The sequence below is a fragment of the Colossoma macropomum genome, unplaced genomic scaffold (genome assembly GCF_904425465.1).
Source record: "Colossoma macropomum unplaced genomic scaffold, Colossoma_macropomum, whole genome shotgun sequence".
In the NCBI taxonomy this organism is placed as follows: domain Eukaryota; kingdom Metazoa; phylum Chordata; class Actinopteri; order Characiformes; family Serrasalmidae; genus Colossoma; species Colossoma macropomum.
In genome coordinates this window covers 29,240,772-29,253,536 of record NW_023494795.1, presented here as the reverse complement: position 1 = coordinate 29,253,536, position 12,765 = coordinate 29,240,772, and the positions used below count along the sequence as shown (strand labels likewise).

The following is a 12,765-nucleotide window of genomic DNA, read 5'->3' as shown; positions in this document are numbered from 1 at the left end:
GCGCCCCCTGCTGGTGAATCTAAATCATTGTGAGCAAAATGTACATTAAATTCAAACCTTTTTTATTCATGTCTCCTTTTTTCTACGATTATAGTAACAGACTGATTCTTACTAGGATTACCACTTCAGAAATACTGCTCAGCGTCTCAGTGCTTTAATATTCAATATTTTAATTTGTACTACAACAATTTTTCTAACTACCTGCCCAGAAATGTACAGCTCCGATATGTAAATATGTATGTATAAATATTCGAGTCGAGGTGCGAGTCCGAACCGCTGCTAAGGTCTTCGGTGCAGTGCCTCGTAGAATTACCGCGGTTCTGTGAGAAAGAGATAAACTGATGAACTTACTAAACCAAGAATCTGGCACTTTCATCACTAATTTGACTATCAAAAAAGTATTATTCTAGTATAACCTTTAGCTTGTTTAATGTGCAGACGAAGATTAGCGTAGCTAGCTAGTTAACTTACTGAAGAATACACCAGCAGGCCCCATGGTTTGAGAATCGAAACGAGAGTATGACATGTTTGTTTAAATAAGATAATTCTAAAATTAGCTAGCAAACAAACTTGGCCAAGTCATGGGACCTGCAGGACCTACTTAGAAAGCTAACTAACATCACAATCACTAAACCACGGCACAGAGTCGAATATATATATATATATATATATATATATATATATATATATATATATATATATGTATTTAAAACGTGTTAATACATTTATATTTGCAAAGACTTGTTATTTGAGGGTCACCTTGGCTTGCCACTTCGATGAATTCAAAATGTCGATGACAGATGCACTACACAGGGAGTAGAGGGTCCATACAAGACTCAGCTTATCAGCTGAACTATTTTTGAAATTCAGACACCCTACATGAGCTGTGTTTCACCTCTAGGTGGCGGCATTGGACTATTAGGCCATGTTCAGCGAATATTTCCATTCTTTTTTATTGTAAAGAGTATTTAGCGGCGCTGGGCATCCATAAATTGTAAAAAGAATATACTGTTCCTTAATGTTCTTTAAAGACTTTTTGACTGGGAGCTAAGGGGTCATATGTAAATACTGAATGAATATGACAACTCTTTCCCTTAATAATTAGAAATATGATTAGTTTGGGCAGTATTTATTATTGTCTAGGTAAGTTATTAAAATTATTGAACTATTAGAAACTTAAAAATCACATGATATTAAAACTTCACTCATTTATCTAAAACTCTTCCTATTGATTTGACATTTAAGTGGTAAAATAATAAACCATCATAGTAGTTGTGATTATTCGGTCTCTTTTTTTACATTTTTGTTGCTCATTTAAATGTGTTCAGCTTAAAGAAAGCTTCAAGGCCCGCTGGACGTTTTCACGCTGGTGGGTTTTGACTGTGAGACGTTATGGGCAGATCATGTGCGTCTTTGATATATGGAGGGCCACTTCAAAGGCTGGGGCCTGAGAACCAGCCGCTCTAAAGCAGATAACTGGCGGATTTATGGCCCTGCACCGTTCCCATGCACGTCGGTGGGCAGCAGCCGGTGTTTGCCCTAATCCCTATTCACTTGGAAATGCTGATACTTTTCCTTTTAGGAATTTAAGGAAGGAATTTAATGGTGTGACAGTGATTTACTAATGTAAAACTGTCTGACAGGCTGCAGCATAAAGGGAGTGGATTAGGGAGGCATAGAGACCCGTCTTTAAGAGGAGCGAGCGCTGGTGCTTCGCTTTCATGCTTTGAATGCTCAGGCTTTGAGGCCGGCGCTTCACTAAACGGCTGCATACGTCCTGCTCTGAAGGCCTGTTTTCTCTCTTTGGACTGACACTGTTACATTCAATGGCGTCTTGTTGATTCTTATTCACCAGTGAAGTTAACTGACAACAGGTGTAGCGCGAGTAGCGTTATCAAAGCAGGAGAAGTTGAAGGAAAAGTGCAACTTTAAAGTGATGGTTTGGTGAAAACAACAGCTTTAAGCTAAGTGAAGTTGATGCTTCTTTAGTTTTGTGCTGGAGCCACAAAGCTGAATAAAGCTAAGTAACTGAAGCTTATGACATCCAGTTAGCATCTATCAAAAAATGGACAGAAGTACTGACAAAATGGAGGCTTCAGGATGGCTATGCAGTGTACTTCTGTTTATTTTTATAGTGTCTAGTTGAGAAAACTTAACAACTCGACACAGTTTAAGTAAAATGAGTGATGATCCAGGCATACAGTTTGCACAATGCTAACCAGTGGCTGTACTTAGCTTTCATTACTAGTTAGCTGCATTAGCCTTGTATCTTCAGCACAAAACTAAAGAAGCAAATGTCAGACTCCAAACATGTCTTGGCCACAGTTGTGAAAATTACATAAACATAACATTTTCTCTGCTTTCCCTTTAACTAGAGTCATTTAAAAGGGGATTTCCGATTTTTCAAAATGTCTGCATAATTCAATGGTTGAAATGAAAACAGAGTAATTCAGAGTGGAGGTTACAGGAACCAAGGGTCACAATTTTGTTCACTACCCAAAACATCAGTGAACCCACATATATATTCTGAGTTTTTATATGTAATGTTGATTATGGTAAATCTGAGTTTTGTTTGGTCACTATTTGCCTTACAACACCCTGCATGTGCCCCTCCACCATAAATGCATTTAAAATAGTAAGTTTGAAACCAAAACCTTCTGAAAACTATGATGTCTCAGGCATCAGGCAGCGTATTTATAACCATTTCATTAAAAACTTACTTTGAAGGAGCGTTTAGAGGCATTAAACTCTTCAGACGTCTGGTTCCTATCACCAACACTGTGAACAATTCTGACTCAGTAAGTTTCTCTAGAACGGAGGATTTCACACCACTCTAACTGACTTTACGTTTCAACCAGTGAATTATGTGGACATTTTGAAAAACCCATGGAGCTCCCCTTTAAATGAAACCCATCAAGCACATTCCAGCATCGTATTAATGGTTTTTGGCCTCCAAGTGGTAATGAACGAGCTGGATCCAGTGTGGTACTGGAGCAGACGTGGGAAAGGCATTAAGACTGATTTACAACTCTGTAACATTGGATGTGGATCACATTATTGTGTTTGTTTGTTCCCCTTTGGTTGGTTTCTTTTGTATTATTTAAAAGCCACATTAGAGCACATTATTTTCTTCGCCATATAGTTTCTGGAACTCAGAAAAACAAGTTCAATCTCCAGCACCAATAACAGTTTCCCAGACTGGCCAGACTGCAGTGTTGTGGTGAGTGAGAGAAATGATGGGGCGAGGGATGAAAGTTCAAATAAAAAGCATTGAATTTAATCTGACACATCTGGTTGCTGCTTTTCCTTTTGCATAGAAAATGGTTACATGTTACAGAGCAGGCTTGGGATTAAAAAAAAGGAAAAAAAGATACAGTAGTGTCATTTATGGGCAAATCTGAAATACAGCATGAGCAAATAATTCAAATTTGCAATTATGATGTCTTTTCTCATATATGGAGAGAAGCCTGTCCCTCCAAACAGTAGTGACCGAAGTGCATTGTCATGCCAATAATACAGCTCTCTAGCTTCAGTATAAACTCTAGTTACACTCTTATACATATTTACAGACTGAGTGGTTAGTTCATAGATTATAACACGCGCTCTGATTCACACCTCATTCCATTGATTATCTGTAAAAACCTTTGGTTTCTCTGAGATTTTGTCAAAATGAAAGACCAGATTTGTGGGTGAGGGACAAATTACACAGACATTACACAGATTCTGCTGTTCAAGAAGAATTTCACCAATTTTTCAAAATTTCTGCATAATTGAATCGATAAAAGGTACACAAAGCCAGAGTGGTTTGATGTGAAATGGTTCATTGTGGAGAAACTCTGAGATTTCTTTACAGTGGTGGTGATAGGAACCAAGGGTCACAATGTCCACAACTCAAATATAGCCATTTTATTTACTATCCAAAACCACCAGTGAACCTACATGTGTCTTCTGAGAGTTTATATATAATGTTATTAATGGTAAAGTAGTGATAAATCTGAAAAAAATCTTTTCTTCGGGAAGTATTTTGCCTTATAACTCCCTGCATGTATCCTTACATCATGAATGGATTGCATTTTAGGCCAAATGTTCATCTCAAAACTATCATAAAGCAATGTCTTGGGCACCAGGCAGCATATTCCTACCTATTTTGTGTAATAATTTTATGAGACAGAATCTTCAGGAGCATTAAACCCTTCAGATGTCTTTACCACTGTGAAAAATTCTGACTTGCTTTTCTACAACAGAGTATTTCAGATCAAACCACCCTGAATGACTTTGTATACATTTTGACAATTCAATGTGCAAAATTTTGAATTTGAATTTTGAAAGAATAGTGGAATTTCCCTTTAAGCACACAAATCTCATACATGCTACATCAGTCACACAATCCTGTGGACACTGCCAAACAGTGTGGTCCTCTGATGCAAAGCAAAGTCAACTCAAAACAGGAGAACCTAGGTATTTCTCAAAGAGCAACAGACAAAACAGACAACAGAAAGTCAATAGTTTGACAGTTATGGGGTCACTTCATTGAAAATACCAATTCCTTCCTAATGTCCACTGGGGTGCAATGAGTATGAATGTGATCCATGCTGTTTTTTCCTCCCAACACATTCCCTTTGATGTCATATACACGCAGGCACTTGGAAAACTGATTGTGGCACTTTGAAAGTAGAAGCGACCATAACAGTGGTCGAACACCAGCCATGATAGTTAATTAAAGGAATACTTCAGGATTTTCTAACCTAATCTTGACCTGCTACATCTATTTTAGTTATCACAGGTAATAATTTCACTGTGTGTGTCTCTGTATTTGAAAAAAAAACAAAAAAAAACCAAAAACTTGTTGACTCTGCTTTCACTTGTAATAGAAGTTAATGGGCAGATGCTGTCAGTAAACATTTTTGCAGAGTCGTAGAACAATTTCATGAATGCTCACAACTGTAGTATTTGTAAATTAGGTTGTAAAATCTGCATAATTCATTATCCCAGAGATGCAGCTGGTTTTTCCAGAGGGAAGCATTTGTGGAACGTTAGGGAAACTTTATGAAAATGCGAAAGTGACTGGAAATACTTTTTTGCTGTGTTGTTTGGGTAAAGAAAAGCTGGAAAAAGCTTGAGCAGCTCTGGTAAGATGTCCTGTGTCAGTTTCATCCTGAGACCTATATTTCTAGAGTGTGAAACAGTTTTGAATTCTCATTTTATATTTTTGTCGTCAAAAATTTTAAACGTTTGTTTGCAGACTTCATCAACTGCCCAGTGGCTTTTATTACAAGTGTGCTTCAAGTTAACGTATTTCTAATTTTTTCTAAGAAGAGGGCAATGCGTTGAAAATACTATCCTGATAATCAACAGTACGAAACAAATGTGGCAGATGTGTTGCGTTGAAGGATGCTGAAGTATTCCTTTAAAACAGTCCCTCCTGTGTTTGCAAAGTATGAAAAATGTCCAGCCACACCGAACGCTTTGAAATAGGCCAATTTGTGGCACTCGGAAAGTAGCAAAAGGTAGCAAAAATACAGTTATCAGTCTCCTCCCTGTCTACAAAGAGTAAAAAGAGTCCAGCCTTTTGAACTTTTAAAGAAGTCCAATGCTTCAGAAGGCTCCCACTTCGGTGCCCCACGGCCGGTAGGGTTTAGTGCTGGCACTGCTGGAGCTGGAGGTGGAGCTGCTCTGCTGGGATGTGGACGAGGCGGATATTGAGGGGCTGAGGGCCGAGGAAGCCATGGAGGAGACGGGGACAGCGGGGGAGAAGAGGGGGAATCCTGCAGGGAAGGACAGGGGAAAGGTGTGGGTCGCCGCAGCTGAAAGTGTGGCCGAAAGTGAGAGGAGAGAGGTGGACAGTGGCGGGATGCAGCCTGCGGGGGGCGCTCTGAGCCCTGTGGAGTCGGCGTGCGTGAAGGAAAGGCGCTGCGGGACGTCCGAGGAAGAGGAGGAGGATGATGTAGAAGAGGAGGATGTAGACGATGGCAGGCCGCTGTGCTGCAGGAAGCTCCAGGCCCAGGGGTGCGGCGGCAGGGCCTGTGAGGGGTGCTGGTGCTGGGACAGAGCGATAGACTCCCTGTGAGAGGCGCAGCTGCTGAGGTGAGAGACGAGACGGACTCTGAGCGGGTCAGCAGAGTCCAGACCCTCCACAGAGCTCAAATACCGTGCCACTTCAGTCAGGCACTCGCGAAAACCGATGCTTATGAAGTCCATGGCCAGAGAGTGGACATCAAAATAGCCTGGGAGGAGAGAGAGAGAGAGAGAGAGCAGGGACTGAGATCTAATACATCTTTATTATTCCAATGGAGTCAAACTTGTACAGCACTGTATGTTTTAGATTCAATAACCTAAAATCTTTGTTTACTGGAGAGATTCTCAAACTTTATAACCCAGGATTTGTCAATACAAACGTATCATCATTTGTCACTTGTCCGCTAAAATGAACTAAACTGAATTAAGAGAGAGAGAGAGAGAGAGAGAGAGAGAGAGAGAGAGAGAGAGAGAGAGAGAGAGGACAAATACAAAGAGAGAGAGAGAGATAAATGAGACAGAGATAAGTAGATAAAAAGAAAGAGAGAAGCAAAAGAGAAAGAAATAGAGATAGAGAAAGAAAAAAGAAAGACAGAGAAAAGAGAACAAGACAAATAAAGAGAGAAAGTGAAAGAGAAGGAGAGAGAGAGAGAGAAAAGAGGTAAGGAGAAAATGAAATAGAGAGAGAGAAAGAAGAGAAAGAGAAATAGACTGGGAAAGAGAGAGAAGAGAAAGAGAGAGACAAAAGGAGAGAAGTAGATAAAAAGAAAGGAGTAAAACTGAAAGAAATGGAAAAAAGGATGAAAGAAATAGAGATAGAGAAAGAAAGAAGAAATGAGAGTGTAGTAAAATATAAAGAAAAACAGAATGAGAGAAATGAGTCAGAGAGAGAATGAGAGAAAAAAGAAGAAAGAGAAAAGAGAGAAAAAGGAAGAAAAATAGAAAAGAGAACAAGACAAGTGGAGAGAAAGTAAAAGAGAAGGAGAGAGAGAAAGGGAGAGAAAGAATGAGAAAGAGAAATAGAATGAGACAGAGAGGAAGAGAGAGAGAAAAATAAGAAGATAGAGAGAAAAGAGACAGAGAGAGGTGGGAAGTAAGAATGAGAAATAGATTGGGAAGAGAGAGAAGAGAAAGAGAGCAACAACAAGAGAGAAGTAGATAAAAAGAGAGAGGAGTAAATTAAAAGAGAATTAGAAAAGAAATAGAAAGAGAAAGAAATGAGAGAGAGAAAGGAAGAGAAAGAGAAAAGAGCAAGAAGAGAGAGAGTGAAAGAGAAGGAGAGAGAGACAGGGAGACAAAAGGAAGAGGAAAGAAGAAAGAGAAATAGCGATAGATAGAGAGAGAGATAAATAGAGAGAAAGACAGAGAGAAAAAGAAGATTTACAGAAACAAAACTGACAGAGAAAGGTGGGAAAGAGAAACAGAGAAACAAGAGAAAGAGAGACAAAAAGGAAGAAGACGAAGAGTGAGAGAGGAGTAAAATATAAATAGAGATGAGATAAATAGAGCGAAAGAATGAGAGGGAAAAAAGAAAAGAAAAGAGCAATACAAATAAAGAGAGAAGTGAAAGAGAAGGAAAGAGAGAAAGGGAGAGAAAGATAGCGGAAGGGAGACAGAGAAATAGAGATAGAAGAAAAAAGACAAAAAGAGAGAAGTGGTCAAATTGAAAGAGGAATAAGAGAAAGAAAGAAGAAAAAGAGAGAGCAGTAAAGTATAAAGAGGAACAGAAAGAGAGAAATGGGAAAGAAAGAATGAGAGAAAAGAGAGAAGGGAAAGGAAAACAAGACAAAGAGAGAAAGTGAAAGAGAAGGACAAAGAAAAAGGGACAGCAAGAAAGAAGAAGGGAGAAAGAGAGATAGAGAGAGAGAGAGAAAGAGAAAGGAGGGAAAGAGAAATTTTAAACGCCCCTTACTTAACACTTTGATTAACATCAACATTTTTCCTTAAAACAAACAAAAAAAAAACTGAAAAGAAAAAACAGTTAAATTTACTCTGTTACAAACAGAGTTACAAACAATTTCTATATGAATAGAATATATTAGACCAAAAGTAACCTGTAAAACGACAACACTGTGCTGATGTATATATTTGATTGGTGTGGAAATGATGTCCAGAGAACATTCAGTGCATCGCTCTTTTTCAGTGGTGCAGCTGAGAGAAGGTTAAAGCAGTTGAAGCCTGACTGCTCGCTGCCTATAAATACAGCTCCTCTATCAGAGGCTGTAATGAAGCAAACAGCTGATGCTGATGGTGATGAAGAGGTATTTAGCCCCGAGCTGACCAGTGGATTCCCACTGGGCCCGAGGCTCTGACCTAAACAGGCTCTGATTGTGCCGGCCTGTTTGTATGTTTGTTTTGTCTCCCCTGTGTGCCGATTTTTACACTCGCTGGAAAGCCTAAACAAGCCCCCAGCAGGCCGGCCTGTGAATGCAGCCCCCCTCCCCGCCCACGGATTTATGAAAGCAAACACAAGCCTGGGGTCAAGTGCTCCTTTTGTCCTGCCAGCGCTTTCCCACGAGTTCAATCCTGCCATTAGCATTGACTTCCACTCCTTTAATCTAGTCAGAAAGAGGCTGCTCGCTCACGTTTCACACAGAGAGAGAAAGAGAGAGAGACAGAGAAAGAGAGGAGAAGCTAATTTGCTCTTTACCTTTCCCTCCTGTGGCCTGAAGCATCTTTAGGTGATCCACTGTCATCTGCAGGATTTCAGCTTTCTCGAGTTTAGCAGATCCCTGGAAAATAGAATAGGATGATGTTCATTTGTCTACTTATTTCTTGGTGTCTTTTACTAACATTACTATTTTCATTCCTTTACTTTTTCTATTAAAGGGCCATATCAGGGAAAACCTCCTGGTTTAAATTTCCCTCGTGGTTTAAAATCAAGGAGTTTGAGGGAATATGTGAACATATTCACTCTACAGTGCTTACAGTCCATACATGGAAGCTAAGCTGCTTTTGAATGCATTGTGTCTGTGATGTCAATAACCAGCTCATTTGCATATATCAGTGTGCAGCAGTTTAGCTCCTCCCATTCATATTGAAGTTATAAGCAGTGTTTCAGCCTGGACTACTTTTGAATGAGCCACAATACAGAATAGCCAATCCGAACAGAGCTAGTTTACATATATCAGTCTTAAAGACACAAGAAACACCCTGATTGCTTAGAGTCATGTATACATAAATTATGAATTACATAAAACCACACAAATGTTATGAGTGGACCTCTAGAGAAAAAATAAAATACAAGCAAAATGTAGATTTAAAACTATTTCCCTTTACTCAGTTACATGTTCACAAGTTTGGAAGTTTGTGTAGATTGAACTGTTATAAACTAGACGCAAAAACTGATGCACAGAGTTACATTGGGAACAATGAGAGATTGTGACATGGTGAAAAAATAGCAAATGTTAAATAATAAACTGTAATTATCCATTTATAGTAATTTCTTGATCTAGCCATTGGATGAGCGAGATTTGGTCTTTGTTTTTTGAATTTGAGCATTTTTGTAATTTTATTATATAATATATAAATATTTAATGCTGTACAGCTTTCTCCTCAGCTCAGTTCACCTCTGAAAATGTCTAAATATTTATAGCTTTCTATAAATGTTTTAAATCTATGAAATTAGAAACACTACATCTGTGAATCTGTAATAAAACTGGTTTTATATTATTCAAAACAGCGATTCTAAACTTTTGAACAGCAGAGTTTAAGTTTGGTTGGATTTATGCTTCTCTGGGTTTTTTCAGGTGATAATACTTTTTCTTCTACTCAAGAATGTTTATAAGGAAAGTATTTTTACTCAGTTACATTTTAGCCATTTATTTCAGCCATTCACCCTGAGTTCCTAATTCTCTTTTTAGGGGTTAATTTCGCTGTGTTGTGCAATTCATTTTAGGCCAAAAGCATATAAAAAGAGAGGAATCAAGGCTAATAAACTTCAGTTCTTATGCTGAGAGATGCTTGATGTTCTGAGCAGTTGGAGTGTAGTTCTATAGGCAGCTCTGTATTACATACACTAACATTCAAAATTTCAGAATCACAATTGCAAAATGTTTGGAATCACTGCTTTCAAACATGTGGTGATCAAATCTCAGGGCAGATAACTTATCAAGATATTTTTAAAATTATTTAATAACTTCTTTGTGTTCCTGAAAAAAAAAACAAAAAAAACCTGGTTTGGAAAAACAGTATTGAATAAATCTAGATTTAAAACTAAATCTACTCTGTATTAGTTATTGAATAAGATATCAGCAATAACCAATATAACAACAAACTTTTAAACAGTATTTTGATTTTGTAATTGATGTATAAAATGTTATTTTAACAGTGGCAAACATGTAAATGTAAGTCTAAAAAGATTTGAATACATTCAAAACCACAGTATTTGAAGGTGTTCTAACTGAATTAATATTATGGAATGAAATAACAGCAATTAGCCTATAAATATAGCAAGTGATTAAAATTTAGATCACTTGTAAAGTTTTAGAACTTCATACTTTTGTAACTAAGGTTGTTTTCGGAGTCATTATTTCATTGAAGCAGCAAAACGTTCACTTAAGTGTGGCTTTAGGCTCCTCTGCTCAACCCTGATGATGATTTGTCTCAGCTGTTCTTATTGTTCTTGTTGTTATTGTTGTTGTTGTAGTTGTTTACAATACAAAACATAACACCAGCTCTAATGACAGCCTGATTTCATACTGAAGTCAATTCAGTCTCAGTCCAGCTCAGTAAGCCTTACAGTACTACAAAACATCATTAAAACGACAAGAAAGAAATTTTAGAGGTTCTTAATTTGAAACTGTTAGAGAACAGCAGCTCACCTGCTTCTCAAAGGCTGTCGGCACGAGGCGCCTCAGCTCTGATAGGCTGTTGTTGATTCTGTCCCTCCGTCTCTTCTCGATGATCTGCGACCATACAGAGGATTTATTAGTAAAGCAGACCAGTCAGGCTAGGCAAAGGGCAGTAATATGTCCATCCTAGCTCTCTTACCCCTCTGCGTTTCTTCCTGGCCATGAGCTGGGAGGTGGTCGTGGGGGAGCCACATCTTACAAACGGCCCATTGCTCTGGCTGGAGGCAGATTAATGCAGATTAAGTCACTCATTATAGCGAATCAATTAGCCTCGCAAATCATTATAACACAGCATCAAACAACCTAAATGATTATTACTTAAATCCATACAGGAACCCATTATTATTATTATTATTATTATTATTATTATTATTATTATTATTATTACACCGTTTCTTAAAGTAGCAACCAAGTAAACCAGCAGACTAAGACTAAATAATTCTCCATAGAAGTAAATGAGAAATGTGCTTCAGCCAGTGCAACAGCCTGCAGAAAGATTCTGATGCACAGCTGGAGTTCTGCTGTCCGATCTGCGCTGTGATGTTGTCCAGATGTTGGGCTGAGTCTCTCACCCTGAGTGGAAGCTCTCGCTGCCCACGTCGATGTTCTCCTCCATCTCGCTGTCGCTCGTGCTCTCCTCGCATGGCCGCTTCATCTTGCCGCTGTCTGGAGCGGCAGCGGAGCCTCAGCGCGCACCCTCAGCGCTGCACGCGATCAGTCTGAGCTCCACCACGCGCAGAGGCACTGAGAGGCGCGCGGGACTGCCCACTGATCCGCTTAGGACCGCCCACTGCTTCAACTCACGTCCGTCCACTTCTTGGTGCCCCATGTTACTGGGTAAACGCCCACTTGCCGCTTAGAAACGACCCCTTGTTGCTGAGAAATTGACATTTATGTTTATAAACTCAACTTCGTGACTAAGAAGCCAATTTAATGTGTAGAAATACCCACTTTGTGCTCCAAGACGCCCACCTATCGCCCGGAAATGTTTATTTAGGCTTTTGTAATTATTTGTTGCTTTGATAAGGCCATTTGACATGTAGAACTGCCCCTTAATGCTTAGGAACGCCGGCTTCTTACATATGGACGCCCACATCATGCTTAGAGACTCATTTATTGCTGAGGATCGATAATATGACATGTAGAAACGCCCACATCCACATAACACTTAGGAATGCCCACTTGTTGCCTTGGATCGCTCACCTGACACATAGGTATGCCCACTTGTTGCTTTGGAACGCCCATATAACTCTTAGAAACGCCCACTGTTACTTAGGAACACCCACATAACACTCAGAAACGCCCACTTGTTGCTTAGGAACGCCTATATGACAAGTAGAAACATCCACTTGTTGCTTGGGAACGCCCATATGACACTTAGAAAAGCCCATTTGTTGCATAGGAACGCCTACTTGTTGCCTAGGAACGCCCATATAACTCTTAGAAATGCCCACTTTTGCTTAGGAACGCCCACATGACAGGTAGGAACGCCTACATCCACATAATACTTAGGAATGCCCACTTGTTGCCTAGGAACACCCACCTGACACTTAGGTATGCCCACTTGTTGCTTAGAAACGCCCACCTGACTCTAAGAAACGTCCATTGTTTCTTAGGAACGCCCATATAACACTTAGAAACGCCCACTTGTTGCTTAGGAACGCCTACATGACAAGTAGAAACATCCACTTGTTGCTTGGGAACACCCATATGACACTTAGAAAAGCCCATTTGTTGCATTGGAACGCCCACTTGTTGCCTAGGAACGCCCATGTGACACATAGAAATGCCCCCTTGTTGCTTAGGAACACCATATAACACTTAAAATCACCCTCTTATAATTTTTTGATGGTTGACTGTTGCAGGTAATGCCCACTTAAAGCTTAGAAACACTTAA

The 12,765-nt window shown here is 39.4% G+C and overlaps 1 protein-coding gene across 1 annotated transcript; it reads right to left on the bottom strand.

Annotated features, from left to right (window-relative positions):
- Nucleotides 1–4,342: 4,342 nt before the first annotated feature.
- Nucleotides 4,343–11,647, bottom strand: hey2 (hes-related family bHLH transcription factor with YRPW motif 2). The gene is made up of 5 exons (XM_036582123.1): nt 11,441–11,647; nt 11,008–11,086; nt 10,839–10,922; nt 8,666–8,747; nt 4,343–6,224 (listed from the first exon to the last, which is right to left on the bottom strand). The coding sequence occupies exons 1-5, from the start codon at nt 11,521–11,523 to the stop codon at nt 5,596–5,598; spliced, it is 957 nt and encodes a 318-aa protein (XP_036438016.1). The 5' UTR covers nt 11,524–11,647; the 3' UTR covers nt 4,343–5,595.
- Nucleotides 11,648–12,765: the final 1,118 nt, after the last annotated feature.

Bases quoted from the DNA above. Each gene is read 5' to 3' on its own strand.
- hey2 (XM_036582123.1), bottom strand. From the start codon at position 11,523: ATGAAGCGGCCATGCGAGGAGAGCACGAGCGACAGCGAGATGGAGGAG. The intron at 10,923-11,007 runs GTAAGAGAGCTA...GTATGGTCGCAG, and splicing joins CCAGGAAGAAACGCAGAGGG to ATCATCGAGAAGAGACGGAG. The intron at 6,225-8,665 runs GTAAAGAGCAAA...CTCTCCTCCCAG, and splicing joins TCAGGCCACAGGAGGGAAAG to GCTATTTTGATGTCCACTCT.